At 37.6% G+C, this 20431-nt stretch overlaps 1 protein-coding gene across 1 annotated transcript; it reads right to left on the reverse strand.

Annotated features, from left to right (window-relative positions):
* Nucleotides 1-328: 328 nt before the first annotated feature.
* brox (BRO1 domain and CAAX motif containing) lies at nucleotides 329-16841 on the reverse strand. The gene is made up of 13 exons (XM_041805434.1): nucleotides 16753-16841; nucleotides 16154-16273; nucleotides 13730-13836; nucleotides 12730-12826; nucleotides 11660-11755; nucleotides 11475-11547; nucleotides 10755-10860; nucleotides 8171-8260; nucleotides 6606-6691; nucleotides 6381-6462; nucleotides 4326-4476; nucleotides 3506-3665; nucleotides 329-3413 (listed from the first exon to the last, which is right to left on the reverse strand). The coding sequence occupies exons 2-13, from the start codon at nucleotides 16252-16254 to the stop codon at nucleotides 3330-3332; spliced, it is 1233 nt and encodes a 410-aa protein (XP_041661368.1). The 5' UTR covers nucleotides 16255-16273; nucleotides 16753-16841; the 3' UTR covers nucleotides 329-3329.
* Between the last annotated feature and the right edge of the window lie 3590 nt (nucleotides 16842-20431).

Raw genomic sequence — 20431 nt, forward strand, 5'->3', positions numbered from 1 at the left:
TGTCTAAAAAAAATCTTTTTCTCATTATTCTGGCATTTAGCAAATCGAAATAATTTTGGTAATCCTAAAGTTTATGTGCCTTTTTACATAGTGTATGTAAACTTCTGGTTTCAACTGTAAATGGGGGGGGGGGGGGGGGGGCTCTACTTGATATTCACATTTTTTTTTTAGATGCATGTATTCATGATGTATGTTTCACTACTCCTGAACTGCCTCTTTGGGATCCACAGCTTGAACCAACCTTAGAATAAGAACTGAAATGAACACTGCACTGATCTGGTAGCCTTTAAAACTGTTGCCTTGAGAAGGACGGACTAGCACAGGTGTATTTTCTGCAATGATTTATTAGCTTTTTCAGGTATAATGAACAATGGTTAAACAAGCCTGACCATCATAACTGTATTAGTACTATACTGAGATCTTTGTACATCTGAACACAAAGTGTGAGCATATCCGATTCTTCTTCAACAATACTTGGACAAACTTGGCTGCTTTTTCATTACAGTAAGCTCGGGTAGGCTTAATACACACGTGAGGGAATATGTGCATGGAAGCAGTATATAACAGGAAATATAAGCAACTGTTATGCTTTACAAGACACGGCCTTATATTTTATAGTGGGGGGTATTTGACAACATACTGTAGGCAACATTTGTGAAGCGGCTGGAGCAGCTATTCAGCAGCGAAAAATAAAAATTTAGCCTCCAATGTTCACATCGACAAATCCCCAGAACTGACGCTCATTCCTCAAATGGTTCATGGATAGCAGGGGTGTCCAAAGTTTTTCCAAGGAGCAACCTAAGAATGACTGAGCTGCTTTGATATACCTCATCTTTAGTGCGCTAAAGTTAGAGAAGCCAATCCAAAGTGGGTTAAAATATGCTAGTAAAATAATAAAGTCTTACATCCCAAGGCAAGTAAGCGATCAATTTCTAATAAGATACGAAAGGGGCCCCTGTTGGACCTGGCTAATGCTGGATCTGCCCTGGTCAGGATGAGAATCGTGCCACGGCTCAACATTAAGACACAAAAAAGCAAACTGCACAAAAACTGCCAAACTTTACAGGGGTGCTGGTGCTTAAAGATGATTAGCATGACCTTGAAATGTGCAGATAGTGTGAGCCATTCAATTTTTATGATAGCTGCAGGCCAATTTAAAATGAACCACGGGCCATAGCTGACCCCTGGGCCTTAGTTTGGACACCCCTGGTGTAAGGTAAGTGCATTATATATATGGACTACAACATCCTCTCCAGCAAACCTACATATGTATGAGTGGTTGTTCCAGTGTTTCCACTGAAACTTAAACATAAAAATCAACTTACCAAAAATCATGTGATTTACATCGATTGTTAGCCATCATAGTGTTTAGTTATAACAACACCATCATGAAAAATGATAGAAATAAATAAAGAACTACTACTATAGGGAATGTATCACAGAACCCCTTATAATGATAAAAATGATTCACTTAAATGTCTCCTAAATGAAGAGTATAATGAAAAAAACCTTCATCATGCCATGAACAAAAACAGCTACAGTACACTATAAATCAAACTGATTGTAAACTGCTACAGTTAACAAACCAAATGTACCAACAATGGAGGACACAGTCGTCGTGTTTCATTGGCCCACCACTGATTTGAATACAACACTGTCAGTTCCTTTGCACTCGACCAGACGAGTTTTATGAGCGGGTTCTCAACACGTCATCTTAAAGTTTCACTAAAAGGCCGATTGTGGGGAATCAGCTTCCTATGTTGTCACCTCACAGATGCTGGGATCACTTTCTCTAAACAGGTGAAAATTAAACATCTCAATTACAATTTTATCATCTCAGACATGACTGCTGCACCAGCTGTTTTGGTTTGTATTTTAAGGAAGTTGGCATGTTTTTCAGTCATCCAGGATGAGGTCAGAGCACTCAAGTGCAAAAGTGGTGAAAAACAGACCCTTTTGTTGTCGAGCCTCTGTCTCAGGGTTTATAATCCTGACAAACGCACAATTTATAGAACTAGTCTGCATTATCTATGATTTTACATATTTACATGGCCCTGTTTAAATTCATTTCAGCTGAAATGTACTGTGAAATCTTAAGTATAAGTCACCCTAGTGTATAAGCCACAGTCTTTATTTATGTATTTTCTAATCTCTCAAAGGAAAAATGGTTTAACTGTCCTAATGTGTGATGATTTCCGTTCAGTTTAGGCAAGTCCACAACGTGCAGGATGTGCAGCTGTGTCGTTCTTTAGGGCCATTGGTTTTCACCATACAGTGTTTGCACACCTACTAGCTATTTTGACCTGATGAGGGAGAAAAGCGGTTAAAAGGTGGCACTTATATAAGTCAAAATACTGACAAAATGTACCACCAATAAAGATAAAAAAAAAATCAGGCTTTAGAAAAGCTGCAAGTACAAATCAAACAGCCATGAAAACATGATATATTGCAAGCACTTTCCAAACTCCTGAGCAACATTTCTCTGCTTGAGCCTGCGTCTCAGCAATCTAACAGGAGGAAACTGTTTTTTAGGTGCACAGTTGTTTGCCATGCAAATTGTTTTCTTTATGCTCACTGCAGCAGTTCTGTCTGCTTGCTGGAATAAGTAACTTAATTTAATCGAGTTTTTTTTTTTTTTTTACATTTTTAAACAAATATTTTAAAAGTAGCTTAAGAATTAAGAATGTTTTTATTTTCACACTTTGAACAGTCATAAACAGCTCAAAACATGTCCTTAATGGTCACATTTCTCTATGTAGATCATCTGCAAAGAACCTATTACTTACGCATGGCTGTTTGGTGCTCACAGCTCTACTACACCGACTACATGTTTTTTGTCAGTATTCTGATTTCAGCATGTTCTGAGCAGTGAAGCAGTTGCTTGAAATACACGATGACCAGGGTTATCGGTCAGTGTCTGAGAGCGGCAGCTACACACACCTAGAGTAATGACATTGCATGTCTGAGCACCTCATGCTGTTACATTGTGCCATCGGTATATAGAACACAGACAACTTTAAGATAAAAAATAGATCTTCAAAGTGTGGCTTATACACCGGATTTTACAGTAACTACTCCGATCTACCTGGAGGAAACTTCCAGCTCATAAAATGTTTAAGTTTACTTTATGAAAAGTTGTTGAGAGAATGTGGCTGAGTTTGGCTAAGATGAAGGATGATTGAAATACCCTAATACAAAACACACATTTCAGCATGAATGTAAAACAGCATGGATTAATGATGAAAAAAACCTTATAGAGGTTTATATAAAATAAAATACAGATGCCATCATTTCAGCTGATGAGGCTGACGGCAGCATCAGAGGGAGATTTAGGCGATAACACAGCCGGTGTCCTTCTGAGGCTTCAAATCAGGCTCCTTCACTGGTTTCACCTCCTCCTCCTTTGGTTTGGCCTGGAGTCAGAGCAACAGTCAAACAAGAGTTCATTAGATCATTGAGCAAACTCATTCAGACTTCATTTAAATAAAGTGCATCACTGTATTACTTTGTCATTTTTGGCTCCCTTAGTCAGGTCAAAGGTGGCATAGACATCAGCAGTGCACTGCTCGCTGAGGGGCGGGAGCTCAAAAGGGACCGGCTCAACCAGGCCGTAACTTGCCTTCAGTTCCAGCATAGGGGGCTCAGCCGGGACCTTGTGGAAGTATCTGGAGATAAATGTCAAAGTTTTGGTTAAAGACTGGAATATGGGAAAAATTATATATAACAGCAGATCTTTACGTCAGCCTTACCCAACCTTTAGTATGCTACAGCCCATTTTAAAAAGCTCAAGTCTATTCATACAAGCTTGAGTCAATTTACCATTGCATAGTTTACTGTATTCTCTTTGTTCTAAATGAATACTTTGGCCCATGTGCAGTACATCCAGGGCCCATCAGGGGACAGCAGCCACATTTTGGTAAGTTCTGGATAAGGTTTAGAAAAATTAAAGGCCTTCATTCTGACATTTAGAGCAATAACACACATTGCATCTAACCAAATATGATGAAGAAACTTTCAAAATGACCCACTGATGTTTATATAAAATACGTTTCTGTGCTATCAAAAGGGAAAAGCCACTAAGCATTTTATTTCACTTTGAACAACTCCATATACACATTCTTTCTCAAGTCTGAGTAGCTTTCCACTTCACTGTGTGATGCACCACTGCTGCTGAAACTATGTGTTTATGCACATCTAAGATGTGTAAACACAAATACAGATGTCTGCAGATGTTTCCACTTCACAGAGAGAGTGTATACAGAGTTTGAGTTTGCATGCATGCATTTTGTCATGTGTTTGCAAGTGTATGCTCCAAACGGACTCACATGAAGCCATTTTCTCTCTGGCATTTCTCCAGAGTGTTTTTGATGAGAGTGCCCAGTTTGAGGAAGAACAGCTGCTCCGATGGTTTAGCTGTGGTGCCAGGGCCTTTTGTCTGACGATACTCTTTGCAAAGTGACTCAGCACGGGCGTAACCTTAACAAAGAAGATTTCATGTTAATGTTAAAGAAATACAATCTTCAAGGCAGCGCAAGCGTTGACACTAATGGAAAATGTTCTGGCCGACATTGTTTAAGATTAGTTTACCTGAATGACCCTACAAACTGAATTATTCAAAAATAAAGAGAAAATGTTGATGCTTAACTCACTAACTCCTAGGTCATGTTTAGGAAGTCATACTGGCTGCAGTGCTGTGTCTGATGCACATGTAAACACACCGAACAGGTGTTTATTTTTGTTGATTGAAAAATAAGCGTTCTTCCCTCTAGAAATGTTAAACTAATGTTCACAATCAGAGGTACAGAAATCTGTCTTTACCATGCTTTAGCTAAGTGTCACTGCACTTGTTTTGCATCCTTCCAACATGTCAATTACAACTCACTTCTGGTGTGTTTTTCAAAGTAAAAGCCTCATCTGTGTTTGTATGATGGGACTACCAATGTCTTCCTGAGTCTCCACACAGTGCTTTCAGAGTGAATTTACTTTTAGTCCATGAACAAACAAACAGAGTAGAAAATAAAACCAGCCACAGTAAATGCTCAGTGATTTGAGCCACACTAGTTTGGTTTACCAAGTAAGAAAACATACCAAATTTCATTATTTGTAAATGTTGTTTCTGGTTGTCCATCTCCATCTTTCTGGTTAATTAGAGCCTTTAAGTTTTACTTGATTTGTGCTCGCTTACAGTAGAGTTGTTCAGGATCCGTGACTGATTATTTAAAGTTTTCCCTTCACTTTCATGACACAATACATGGTTATCTAGCTCTTATAAAAGAAACTTGACTGTAATTGCCTAAAAGGGACTGAAGGAAACCTAAAGAACATGAACAGTGCTTTCAGAAAGTATTCAGACTCCCTCCACTTTATTTAGTTCTGTTATGTTGCAGCCTGATGCCACAGCCATCTGAATTGATATTTTCTATCATTAATCTACACTCAGTACCCCATAATGCCAATGTGAAAACAGAATTTTAGAAATTTTTGCAAATGTTTTGAAAACTGAAATATCACACTGAAGAAACATTCAGCCTCTTCACTCAGTACTTAGTTGAAGCACCTATGGCCTCAGTTACTCAAGACTTTTTGAATATGACGCAACAAGCACTGCACTGCAAGTCAGGGCTCTGGCTAGCACACTCTAGGACATTCAGAGTTGACCCTAAGCCACCCCTGTGGGTGACTGTCATGTTGGAAGGTGAACCTTCGGCCAGTCAGAGTTCCTGAGCGCTGAACAGGGGGATATCTCTGCTCTTTGCTCCATTCAGCTTTCTGATCAGTCTCCCAGTCCCTGCTGCTGAAAAACACCCCCACTGCATGATGCTGCCACCACCATGCTCTACTGTTGGGATGCTACTGGGCAAGTGATGAGTGGTGCCTGGTTTCCGCCAGTCATAACATTTAGAATTGAGGCCAAACAGTTCAACCATGGCTTAATCAGACCAGAGAATCTTGAGTCCTGTTCTGCACTGAGAAGAAGCTTCTGTCTGGCCTCTGTGACATAGGCCCAGATCAGTGGAGGGCTGCAGTGATGGCTGTCCTGCTGGAACTTTGTCCCATCTCCACACAGGATCTCTGGAGCTCAGTCAGAGTGACCATCGGGTTCTTGGTCACCTTGCTTGCTAAGGCCCGTCTCCCTCGATAGCTCAGTTTGGCCAATAATTTGCAAAACATTCTAAAGTTACGTTTTCACTTATGAAGAACTGCATGTAGATCACTACGAAAAAAACATAACGAAATAATAAAAAAGTGAAGGGGCTTGAAGACTTTCTGAATGCACAGTAGCTTACACACACATGTAATCAAACCTATTTTCTTGTTGAAAACATTTTTGGTACAGCAATAGATGAAAACGATAAATCCCACGCTATGTGTATACATACACTTTTCTGCCTCCTGGAGGGACCGTATTGCTTCACCACACTTGTCACTCGCCAGCAGGGTCTGCCCATGATAGCAGTATGCCTACAAATAATAATGTAATAATAATAAGTACAATCAGGAGCATTAATCTTTTATTATTCATACTTGTAAAGACAAGTGCTTTCTTGCTAAGCACATATCAAAGAAGAGGACAGTGATTTGCCTTATGATGGGTGTAAACTTACATAAGCCATGTAAAAGTGCTGCTTCAGCTGGAGGTACTTCCTCCATTTGCTACTGCACTCCGGCTCCAAGGTGTTCAGTGAGTGGTCTGTGGACAGAAATAAATTTTTGTTAGTCATGCCCTCTTATATAACTGTTGTGCCATTCAAGCTCTCTTAATGATTGCATTGATAAGAAAATATTATTATCACATTAGAGGCATGCAGTATAAAGGTCTTTCCAGACTGGGTCCATTATTTTCGGATGCGTTTTTTTCAGATTCATAATCCGATAAAACGTCAAGCACTCGGACCTTGCACACTGGGCCCGATGCGTTTTTATTTGCCTTCACGGCAAAAATTCATAGAATGAGCCAAATTGTTTCATACTGTGAGCCTGTGGCTGTCACTCTAAAATCCCGCTGGATCCATCCTGACAGAGAGCTTCATACAGAACCTGCTCATGCGTCATAGTGCTGATCCAAGTTGGAGAAATGGAGAGGAACTTTATAATTCAGTCTCTGTTATGACCTGTGAGTAGGCTACAACTTATGCCTTTATCTGTCATATTTCCATGGCTGATATCCATATAATACACCTGCAAACTACGGTGTTTGAAGTGAGGTTTCGGTGCGAGAGAGAGGGTGGGGTTGGGCAGGGGTGAACGAGCGAGAGAGAATAAAGCAACAGGCTGTGAACTGAACCATCAATCTCCCATCCATCCGTTATATTTCCATGGTTGATATCCACATAATAAATTAGCAAACTTTGGTGTTTAGAGGTTTTAAGGTGAGAGAGAGGGAGAGAGAGAGAAAGAGAGGAGGGGTCCGGCAGGTGTGAACAAGCGAGGAGGAAGCAGCGGGCACTGTTTTGAATCATCAGTCACTCATTTAAATGACTTGAACCGATGCGTAATTTCGCATAAAATCGAGCCCTGTTCCAAAAAAAAAAACATAACATGACAGACAAAAATTTCAGCCTGAGTGTGCAAACGTCATTAGAACAATATGAGCTCCATTTTATTTTTTAATGTCCGGAAAATTCGGATAAACTGACCCAGTGTGCAAAGGCTTTAAGAGTCGTGTTGAGGCAAAAGAGCTTCTTAAATCACAAAATGATTTTAAAAAGTTCAATTTTCAAAACTGGAAATGCTTTTGACAGAATTTGACTCCTATAAGTGATGCACATCCTGCTGCATAAACTGGCAGCTACATGGTCAAAGTGAGTAATGGCTGCATTCATACCATTTCTATTCTTTTCTCATTTTAGTCAAGAAAAAAGGCACATAAATGAGTTCTTCCTGTCAAAACATTTGTTTATAGAATCAACACAGAAGCACTACCTTGTGTTGAAACTAAAAAGTGCAATACAGTAGAGCACAAGCTTTATGGTCCTGTGTTGGCCATATGTCTTTAGCCTCAAGCCGATTAAAAAATGGGCCACAGTTGGACCCTGAGCCACAGCTTGGACAGCCTGCTGTATAGTAAAGCATTTTACACGGTTGTTTTCATGAATATTTACTTTTTTTTTTTTAATTTGTGGTGACTGGATTTATGAAGACATTTTCAAACAAGGTGGAAAATACTTACCGGCTTTCTGATAGAAGTTTGCGGTCTCGAATGACAGCGCTGCAATGAGTGAGGCATTGTGCTTCAGTTCAATGGCTCTGGCAATTGTCACTGAAAAAAGAAACATAAAGAAGTTAAATATAAGAACACAATTTTGTTTTGATTGTGATAGTAACTGAACTACTGTCTTTGGAGAGTCCACTGACATGATTGCTGCCACTAGACTCTTAATTTGGCCAGGAAAATCAGCTCTTAAAAGTCTGATCAGTGGCCTGTTATCCTGCTATGTGCGAGTTCTGTCTCAAGTTTGTGTGAAGTCTATTTTCTAAAATCTACAATGAAACTAGTTATGTTGTCACTATGAGGTTTTCATTTCATTTTATCAGTCAGTGAAAACACATTTTAAAGGTTGCTATAGAGCTGCTCCTCGTGTTGGATTGTCTCTGAAAAAACAGCCAAAAATATCTTCAGCTAACTGATAACAAACAGCAGCAAAGTATGTGAAATATGCAAAAGCATTTTGACTATGTGATTACTAAAGTCTACACCCTGAACCTACAGCCAGAGAAAAATAACAAGAGTGGCACTGAGTTGTAATATCATGAGTAGCCTAACATGTGATAATTCAACAGTACTTTATTGTTGGATAGCTAAAATTATCTCTACTCATGGGAAACAAAAGTCCCAATAAAGTCATCATTCTTTTCTGAGGAATGTAATATACAACAGATTACACACTGCTGAAACCAAACAGCTGTTAAAACCCTCTGCTCCTCCTCATCCTCTAAGCTATCCCAGCGTGATAATCATATTTTGCAGAGAACTTTACTTCTACTAGGAAGTAGATGTTCAGTGCCTATAGAGAGAATTCTCCCCCTCTGATGTTTTCCCCTTTTTATTTCCCTTTATATTTGGCTTTTTTTGACAAAAAAAAATACTAAAACCGAGTTCTACAAAGTAATGTCAATTAAATAAAAATATGTATGTATAAATAGGTGACTGCATAAATATTCACCCCCTTTAAACTGACTGACCTAATTCAACAGAGGTACAGCCAACTGGTGCAATTACTGAAAAGGGGAGCACCTGAGTGCATTGAATGTGTCTCAAGTAACTGTAGAATAAAGACACCTGTATTTGGAAAGTCCAGTCACTAGTTCATCAGTATTCCTTGCTACCATTCCACCGTGATAGAAAAGAACACTCCAAGCACCTCAGAGAAAAGCAAGACTAGTGGGAGAGGCCACCAATACACCTATGACTACTCTGAAGGAGTTACAAGCTTCAGGTGTTGAGATGGGAGAGACTCTGCAACATCTGCTGCCTGGGTTCCTCACCAGTCAAAGCTTTATGTGAGTGGCAAAGAGAAAGCCACTGTTGAAGAAAGCGTATTAAATCTGGACTAGAGTTCACCAAAAGACATGTGGGAGACTCCATGGTCAAGCTGATGAAAACTCTTTGGTCTGCTGAGACCAGAACGGTGCTTTCTGGATATTAGACTAGATGCTTTGTTTGGCAGACACCACACACTGCACATCACCAAAACACACCATCCCCACTGTGAAGCACAGTGGTGGCAGCATCATGCTGTGGGGATGCTTCTCAACAGTAAACCCTGGATGGCTTGAAAAGCTAGAGGGTTAAATGAATGCAGCAAAATAAAGGAAAATCCTGGAGTACAATCGTGTTCACTCGGCAAGAGAACTACGGCTTGCGAAAAGATTTGTTTTCCAGAAAGACAAGGAATTAAAGCATACAGCGAAAGCTGCACAGAAGAGTTTAAAGACAACAAGGTGAATGTCCTTGAGTGGCTGAGTCAAAGCCCAGACCTCAGTCCAATAAAGAATCATTTGCTCTTCTTGAAAAAGGCTGTTCATTCCATATCCATGTGCAACCTGACAGAGCCTGAGCAGTTTTGCAAAAAAAAAACAGAGTAAAATTGCAGGGTCCACATATGCAAGCCTGATTGAGACCTATCCACACAGACTCAGTGATGCAAGTGCAGCTAAAGGTGCATCTACTAAAAGCTAACTTGAAGGCGGTCACTATTTATGCAGTCACGTATTTTACATTACATATTTTTATTCATTTGACATTACTTTATAGAAATCTCTTTTCACTTTGACATTAAAGAGTTTTATTTGTAATATTTTTGTGAAAAAAGCCAAATTATATTGTCCCTGCTGTTACAACACCTTAAATGTTGGTAGAGTTTAACTTCCTCAAAAGTTAGAACTTTCATCTAAACTAGGTTACATCTGAACTTGTGTAAATGCGTGTTGTTTAAGCAAACCACAGTAGGACTCTTGTTCTAAACAGTTATCCCATGTCTTGTCATATTTCTAACCCAAAATCCTCCATAAAAATTTCAGTTATTAGAGGCATAATGCTTTGCAAATACATAGGCTTGTACATCAAAATTACATTGTATGACTAATATTTACCTGTCTATTTCAGATCATAACACAAAAGATAATTTATTGACAACTTAGGAAAGCATGCTCCCTAAGGTGTCCCAAGTTGATAAACTAATTCATTATGGTTAAATAAGGGCATTTAAAGGACTTAATAGTGGAAGGTGCTTTCAGGACTGGTGCTACTTTACCTTCTTGTGCCTCTGCTTGGCTCTGGATGATGTATGCATCGATCACTCGTGGTTCCAGGTCTCTACCCTTTTCAGCCGGAGTGATAAGACGAGGAATGTGGACCTCCTGTGACAAACATGTAGAGGTATTCAGAGGCAAAAAACTGTGGATTTCATAGCAAGCAAAGCAATAAAAACAAACAAAAATTATGTCTGTCCTAAATAGACAGTACAAAAAGTCTAACATGATTCTGAACTCCATCAAGAACAAATTCCCCCTGGTGCAAATGAATATTAAAGACGACAAAATTTTTCATTGTACTGCTTAAAATTACCTGCAGCTACCCCAGCCTTAAAGGCTACGGCTGTAAAGTGTGTTTCATTTTCTATCATAAATGAATGCATGTTTATATGTTATGACCCCACTACCCCTTCAAATGAGTGTTATGTGACACATATAGGTGCATTTGGCCTGAGAAAAATGTTTTTAAAGCCAGTTTGAGTAAAAATCACAAGATTCATCACTGAGAGAAAAGTTGTCAGTACCTTGTAGCTTCTGAATGAATGTGTGTTCTAAAGCCTAGTTTTCCCCCCCAAGTTTGCTTTTTTTATTTTTAAACATTTAAATCAATGATTATCTAATTCAACAGCCATTATCAAACAACATCTAGTACTTGTGTCAGAAATAAACATTTAACCGACAAGTTTCTCTTCAAGGAAATGTTGTGACTCTGAGTTTACCTTGAGGTTTTTGAAAATACCAGCTGCAACTTTAAGGCTCCGGTGAACATCTTTCGCTTCAGCCTCAGTTATGCTGTAGAACAGACAAACATGAAAAGATCAAATATTGGCTAAAATAACACAGCAATGAGCTACACATGATATTCTAGCGTTACATAAAACCCAAAGGGCTGTAAGATACTTACTTTTCCTTTCCTGCTAGTCTGGAGGCAAACTTTGTGTACCACACAGCTACATTGAAGGCCATGGAAACCAGCTCAAAGACTACATCTTGCTGGGCACTGTAAAGAAAGCATGGAAATCAGTTGAACAATTATTTTTACTGGGATGAGCATAACAGCTAGTTTTAATGCTTGGGAGACACAGGGCAATGCCACTGATGGTTCTGCAGGGATATAAGTGTGATCAGAACATCTCTGTTTATCTTGTAAGACAATTATGCAGTCAATAGAGAAAGAGCAACAACATGTTTTATGTGCAGATATGTCAAACCAAAAAAATATCAGTAAGTGGGAATGTTACACGTTTATTTGTTTTCACTAGTTTGCCATCACAGGCTGTTCAGGCATATGTTAAAGTTCAAGAAAGTAAAAAGTACAAGTACAAAAATCATAGTACAAGGAAATAATTATGAATGAAATCCTGACTGGAAATGAAGCTCAGCGCTAGTTTATGCAGGGCATGGTAGTCATATTCCCAGCTGATCCCAGTTTAGCTGATCTCCTCACACTACAGTTTGATGATGCATCCATGCTCATGAGGGGGACTGAGGTGGAGGGGTAAGTGTGCCTCAGCACAGTACTGGGCAACTGTCCCTGCGTTTTATTTGATTTAAATCTATTTAACCAGGAGGAAATTGAGATTAAGAATCTCATTCACAAGACTGTCCTGGTCAAGACTGGCAGCAGCACATTTGACAAAGTTAAAATATAAATACTTTAACACTACAAACACAAATCAACCAACTCCTGAGTCACAGAGCACAAGGTTATCAGTCAAAATAGCTACACCCTGATTCATCTTCTTCCAACACCTACTATTAAAGTTTTCAATGTTCACATCAGCCCAGAAACATTCATTCTATGTTCATAAATACTTGTAAAATGCAAAATATGAAGGAAACATCTTTTAAACAGGTACTTAGTGGCCTTCTGGGGAGTGCATTGGCTATCTTTAAACTTAAGCCCATCCATGTGCTGCCATAAAAACTGATCAATACTCATCAGTCTTGAAGTGCCTGTAAGTACATTTTTACCTTGGTGTATTTCCTTGTAGGGTATCAGTCCATTTGAAATTCTGGATGAATCTCATCTTGTTCTCCTGTGTAGTTCCATCCAAGGACAAGATAAATCCTATTGTATCACAAAAAAATATTCAAAACAAGAGGAGCAGCTTGTTAGGTGAAATGAGGATACAAAAAAACTTAAAAGATGTATAAGAGAAAAGAAATGTTCATGACCTAAAATATATTATGTGATGTTTTTTCATACAAAGTTTTTTGGAAATGCTCATAAAAGCTACAGTGAGTATCCCCTTTGTTTTGAATTATACTGGGGATCCAAATAGAAAAAAGCAGGTCTTATTTCTGTGCTAATCATGTACAGTCATAAGAGCTGTATTCTAAGGAAAAAAGTACAGGTTTTTCATTTACCGATTTACTGATAGTTACATTTTCAGCATGGGAAGTGTTCTGGTTTTGTTTGTAGTACATTTGAAGTCAAATGTGTTGACCAATTACAGATCAGCAAGATCTGGTAAATACTGGGAAAATGGCCCATTTGGAAACCAAAAACAAGGCAGAAGATTATCTGTCCTAATCAGAAACTGTTAGTTACCTTTAACAGCACTTAAAAATCATTGCTGATGTTCTAATGATCTCTGGGCTGCATAGTGGTTAGTGCTGTACAGCTACAGCAAGAAGATTAGTGGTTTGAATCCCCATCGAACAGGGGAGTTTTTGCCTATGTGGAATTTGCATGCTGGCTTTCTCCCACAGTCTGAAGACATGCTTTAAACTGTCCATAGGTGAGTGTGATTGCTTGTTTGTCTCTATACATGCCCTGTGATTGACTACCAACCAGTCTACAGTTTGCACCGCCTCTCATTCACCAGAGTCGCAACCCTGAAACAAGCACTGTTGGTAATAGATGGACAAATTATTTGCACAGCCTGACCTGTTACATTTAAAAGGATTTACAAACCAAGTAAAACAGAGATTTTTAGACAAATTTGGAAAAGATTAAATGTAAACGTACCTTGAAGAAGGGAGAAGTATGCATCTGTTGCATTTTTCATTATCTCCGGGTTGCAGGTGACATCAGTAAACATCTCCAACAGCCTTGCTCTAGTTGTCCTCAAGTCACTGATGTGCCAAACAAAGAAAATATGTTAGCCATTGCATAGTTTTGTATGATTATATCTAACAAGGTATCTTCTAAATCTGTGGTTCAAACTCATGGGTTGGGACCAGGGTGGAAAATTAGCACCCACCACTGGCCAAATGTGGGTATTTTGAGCAGTGTCTGGGGAATTTGCTTAACTCACCTGCCACAAGAGCAGGTACATAAAAGTAGTGCAACAGACTTATTTTGTGACAGTAAACAGCATGGGTTGGTTTGAATTTTTTTGGCTTGTTTTTATGACTTTATGATCAGAACTGAGCCGACCTAATCCCTTATTGACGGAAGGACCCTGCCTCCTCCTCCTTGTTTACAGCTGGCTGTGTGTGGTGATGGTTTGACTCAGTACCATACAAGAGTAGTGCTACAAATAGTCTACCTGTTAAAGGTGTCTTTAAACTCAAGTTTCACTCAGCTGAAGTCCAAGTTAACGAAACAAGGCCTAAATTTCAGCATGAGAGTCATGGGTCAATCAGGAATCATGCAAAAATATTTAATTCTCTTAAGTCTGACACACATAATGCAGGAGAAGACAGGAATTTATATGCAAGAAACATTTGCACCGACAAGTTGAGGACAAACTGGTGGAAAGTATGGTTTAAAAAAGCAGCAGTATGAACCATTGGTATATTAACTCCCTCTTAATCTACTGATTCTGACTGAAAGACAAAATCTTGAATACCACTTTTTAATACTAAATATTATAACTCTTGATTTTCATATTGAACCTCATCTCATTATGCTGCTTGTTAAAATAAAGTGGCTGGTAAAAATATGAATGGCTGGTAGATTTTGGAATCCACAAGCCGAAGTGGTACGTAGGCAAAAATTTCTAATATCCAACCCTGGCCAGGACTTAAAAGTGGGTCACAGGGCTCTTTTCGCAGATGTGTGAAAAAGTTTTATAAAAAAAAATACATGCAAAAGCTCAAAGTGGACATATAGTAAATTAATGTATCTATGTTCTTTTGTTTTTCCTGCGTTGATGGGTATATTTCAGTATTTGTCTCAAGATTTCAACTTTTGTTTCTCCTTGTCTTTGGATAACAAAGCTAAAATAAGAGGAATTCCTCAAAAAGTAATCAAATTTCATGTAAATGTCTAGGGAAAATGGAGTAAAATGAAATGTATGCAGAGGTGGAAAAAGTATGAGACTTTTGTACTCTGATCTATAAATCTACTCTAGTAAAAGTAAATAGTATTATATTTAACTTTTACTCAGAGTACTGAACAGCTACTTGGGCTTGCAAGACTTTTAATTTACAAAAGTTTCCAGTCACCTAATTAATTTAATATCATTTACACTTAGTTAGGGAGGAAAGCCTCATTTAGATTAAGAATCTTATTTACAAGAGTGTCCTGGCCAAGACACGCAGCAGCACATTTAACAGATATTCATGAAACATTAAAAATAGAAAAACACTACAAAACAAAGATCAGCCAATCCTGAGTCACAGATCAGAAAGTCATCAGTCTAAACATCTACAACCTGCATCTTCCTCCAGTGCCTTCAGTCTACTTTTAAAACAATTTACACAGACCAGCTTCCCAATACATAAAGTTTCTTGCCAAAGATTCCAGGCGGCAGGAGCAACGTACCTGAAACTCTTTTTCCCCATCACAAGACGGACTTTGGGCACAGATAGCAAAAGTAAATGTTGTGACTAAGTCACAGAGCGAAGACTTATAAATAAGGATATGCCAGTTATTTAGCTTATTAAAAGAATGATCAGCTTTGACTAGTCATGCATGGTGGCATGAGTAAATGCACATAAGAAGGGAAGTGACTGCACCAATCAGCAACATATGTTGGCAAATCCTAGCTACGTGTATGTCTTGGTGTCCATATAGCTGTACATTAAAATGTGATCTTTCCCTCTTGGTAACAGCATGAGAAAACACATCTCCAACCAGGCTGTTCAGGCAAAGTCACATCTCTATGGTAAAAAGAAATGCAACAGTGTGCCGTTTAAGAATGTAATGTTGAATCATTCAATCTACTGACCCACTGTCAGTACTACTGTGTGTGTGGTCAGCCAAACAACTGGCCATTTTTATATGGTTCACAGAATGCTAGAACCTCCTCATGTTGATTAAATCAGTTTGAGAGGTTGGAAATTTTTGGAGGTGGTGATGGGTTCCTGATGCCTGATCTGTTGAGAACAACTGTTCTAAATGGCCATACAGTGGCAAAGGGGCACAACAAACATGTCACCTGTCTGTCAGAGACATCAAAATGAGGGTGTACTCTGAAAACAACTGGAGCTGGAGATGACATACTTGCATATCTTGTTTGCAGATGGACTCCCGGCCACTCCATAGAAGTTGAAGGACACAGGTGCCGTAGCCTTCAGTGGGTTTCTGTGAAACCAATGTGCCATCTCGTGGATGAGGACTCACCTGGTAAAGATGAAAAACACACAATAACATGAAGATTATTGATTTCAAATATTTCCTCCTACATAACTGTTGTGTTAGCAGTGGAATTATTCATCAAAATAGCCCAAAGACTGTTTCCTAATCATATCTTTACAGCTGTAGCTGGCTTATGTGGCATCTGCTAACGTCATTTGATCGATACTGTCGAATAACACAGCTAAGCACTCTTACAACGAAAACTATCGATACTGTTAGTAGCTAACATATATAATCGACTCAGTTTGGACGTCAGTTTGGCCTCCTTTTTTACACTTATAATATTTTTTGTGACTATCTGCTGTTGACAAAAATCCATTACGTAAGCTACGAAAAAGCAATAGCTAACGGCTACAATTACAACCCATGACATGTTCAGCTGAAACAAACCGACAACTGACTCAATATAACCGTAAATAAACTGATTAATAAATGATTAGCTCGTTCTGTGTAAAACTGTTTACCTGTCGTCTTGGCTGTGTAAATTTTAGTTAAAGAATCCTTATGGAAAGTCTGACACAGAGAACGCCTTACTTCCGGAAATAAACAAGGGAGTACCAACTGGCCAATGAAAGCACGGGGTGCAGTCACATGACGTCATTCCGGAAAACGTTCTAAATGTCAGTAAAGCGAATCTTTTGTGTTTGATATCGAAAACGTACAGAAGCGTTTTTTATTCACATGAAAAATGAATTTTGTCCTTTTACCACAAAATCGTATCTCGAGTTTCCGTGTCATTGATGTCATGAAAATATTATGTCAGATGAATGTAACTCCTCTGTGAAAAAGGCATTCACTACAAATATTTTCATCATATTATGACTGGACATACTCTTTTCCTCATTTTCAGTCTAGTTTAAGGGCCCAGGAATTTGTATTCGTCAGTGTTCTTCAACTGTCAGTAAATCACATAGTTGGGCCAGGCTAAATGTATAGATAAAAAGTTTTTTTAATTTATGTACTGCTTATCTTCATGTGCTGTGAAAACCGAACCACTGGCTATTTTCTTCTTGTTAGAAAGCTATTGACCTTCTTGTTTTTTGCTTTACTCAGTAAAATATTGAAGTACAATACATCCCCTGTGAATTTACTTCAGCAAAAGTAAAAATAGTGAATTCTTAAAGTATTCAAAAAGGTCCAAGTACACAAAAAAATCTACTCAATTACAGTAATTTTGAGTAAATGTAACTATACTTTCCACCCGTGATTTTGGATGAACTACTACAAGACTGGAACCACCTCTAAAAAGTCTGAGGACTTCGGCTTGCTTGTAAAGAGCCATTACATTTTTTGTTTTTTATTAAGTTGTTATTAAATGTAAGTGCTATAAACCCTCAAGACAGCCACAGAAATTAATTGGTGACACTCAAATCAAATATCCTGACAATAAAGAGCTCATTTCTCCAACATAATTTCAGCTTTGCAATAGTTCATTTTTATTGAAGTATAAAAAATGAGACATGTAAAACAAATTTATTGATAATTTGCCATATGCAGACAGTAAAAACTTTTCTTTTTACTTGTTTACTTGTTGTCCCATTTTGGTATACACAGTGTGAGTAGTGAATACCTTTTCAAGTTATCATTAGACGGACAAATACAATCTCAATTTGCAACTTACATGAAAATACAACGACAAACACAAATAGAGAAGTTATTTTAACAGGTCCATCTTTATGAATATGGCTATTAAACCTTACGAAGCATTGTGCATTTGACACATAAAATAACGTATAAGATTTCTGTTCACATTCATCTTGGGCCCCATTTAATCTGCTACAGGCACAGTTACAAAGATATGCATTCATTTACCTCAATGAACAAAGATTTGTGAAAGTAACATTCAGATTCAAATTTCCCCTTAGTAATTCATGCACAAAATGCTACCAAAGACATATAGTCAACAATGTTGGTATCAGTGCAGCTTTGTATAATTCAAACTTCAATAAGGCACAGTAGAACAATAAAAAGGCACTTTTGTCATCTTTGGGGCAAATAACTTCACAATTCTCATAATAGTTCCTCATTAGTTTGCATTGTAAAATGGAAAGGTCTGGCTAATTTGACTAAAATTACATCAAGGTTAACCAATTCAAATGTGTTATAAAATACATATCAGTTTTCTTCTTTTTCTAAATCCTAGAGCTGCTCAGTTAGTTCCTACTTAGCTGTAGAAGCAGACTGCTGACAATGAGGAGCCTGATTTAAAATCTTTAAACAAAATTCCAAAGGACCTCTTTTTCCTCATCAGATAGCAAATACACAGTCACAACCAATACAAAAAAAAAATGACAAACCAAATCATCCCATCTCCTGGGTTTGCAACCAGGCGTCTATATATTAGGAGAAGTAGAATTATTACCATGTGTCTGCTGGTCAACCTCAAAAAAGCATTTAATAATCATTAGGGATGCATGATACTGGATTTTTTTTTACTAAATATATATGTTGATATGTACAAATTCATTTTGTCCCATACCAGTATCATCACCAAAATATAAATGTAGTTTAGAACTAAAAATCCACTCATTAAACAAGCACTTTAAAGTTTGAGGAATTAGGGTAAACTTCAAAAGATGCAGGTCTGTTGGTCCTTGATAAAACTCCACAAATGTTAGACCAACACCAGGGCAATATTTACAGCTGATAAAGGCTGATATCTACATCTGATAAAAACTGGTTGTAAATACCAGCAAAAAATAAGCTTTTAAGCAAATATCTGCAGATAATATCATGCATCCCTTGTTGCACACAAATTAAAGGTTTACATTCAGAATAGTGATTTCCATTTTGTGTGTGAGGTCGTACAATTCAACATTGAATTTAAAAAAAAAAAAGCATTTCTCTAAATCAAAAGATTGTCAGACACATTTTGATTGGACCTGTAAACATGCACATTCCATCTTTCTTTCTGTTTTAACACTTACTGTATAACTTATCACTGTACCATAGAAATAACAACAAAGGCAGCTAAAATATAACAGCAATTAACCCATTAATTCCAAATAATAAGCTGAACTTAATAATGCAGTTACTGCATAGTATATATTATCTTAAATTCCCTTCACCATATAGTCAATCAAATTTGATTTTTTTTCCTTGTAAGGCATTGAAAAGCCTGCTGACTTGTAATGAATATGGATGCACATTACTGGATTTTTAATGATAACTGATGATCCAATATTTACCAATGCATTTTACCCAATACTAGTTTCAATACTGTAATTTTATCTGCTGTTCAGACCAAAAACTTCACCCCTTAAAACAGTTTAAATTTTAAGGAATGACAAAGAAGAAAACTTCAGTGCTCAAAACCCACTTTAACATTTAAGGAATGAAGATTCATATAAAAAAGACCTCAGTGGACAGAGATCTGTTGGTCCTGTACATACAGATAATATTATCACTCAAGATATTGGTTATAAATATCTGCAGGATGCCCATAATTAACTTTTAAAGCTATTATGTGCCAATATGGATATGCCAATAATGTTGTGCATCCCAAAATACAACCCATTAATTCCAAATAATGTTAAACCTAATATAATGCATCTTATGCTACATTCTTACTATAGGAAACCTACTTTTTGTGTCAATATGCATGCTCTGATATTATATTTTAAACCCCTTCATCATTTGATGAATCAAATTGAATGTTTTTGGTTTGTAAAGTATTGAAAAGCCTTGTGACTTGAAATTAATATGGATGCAGCAATTTCAGCTGATACCAATGTTGAAAAAAAAAACTTGAACTTAGAAACTTAGAACTTAGAAAAAAAAATAAAGTTTAAGGAATGAGAATGAACAATAAAAAACTTCAGTTAATGTAGGTCTGTTAGTCCTGCATAAAACTCCACACTTATTCTAACATCTGACTATATTTACAGCTGATATAGACCGAAATTTCCAGCCAATATTCCAGCTGAAATATCTGCAGAAATATCTGCATCTGCCGATACCAAAAATCAACTTCTAAAACAAATACCTGCCAATAAGTTTATCATGCCAATACCAAACATCCATAAATAAAACACATTAATTCTGAACAATGTTGAACTTAATAACGGATCTATGCAGCATTGTCACTGAGGGAAACGTTTACACAGATAAATTTGCAAACTTCTTTGTGTCTTTATCTACTCT

The sequence above is a fragment of the Cheilinus undulatus genome, linkage group 14 (assembly GCF_018320785.1).
Source record: "Cheilinus undulatus linkage group 14, ASM1832078v1, whole genome shotgun sequence".
NCBI classification, from domain to species: Eukaryota; Metazoa; Chordata; class Actinopteri; order Labriformes; family Labridae; genus Cheilinus; species Cheilinus undulatus.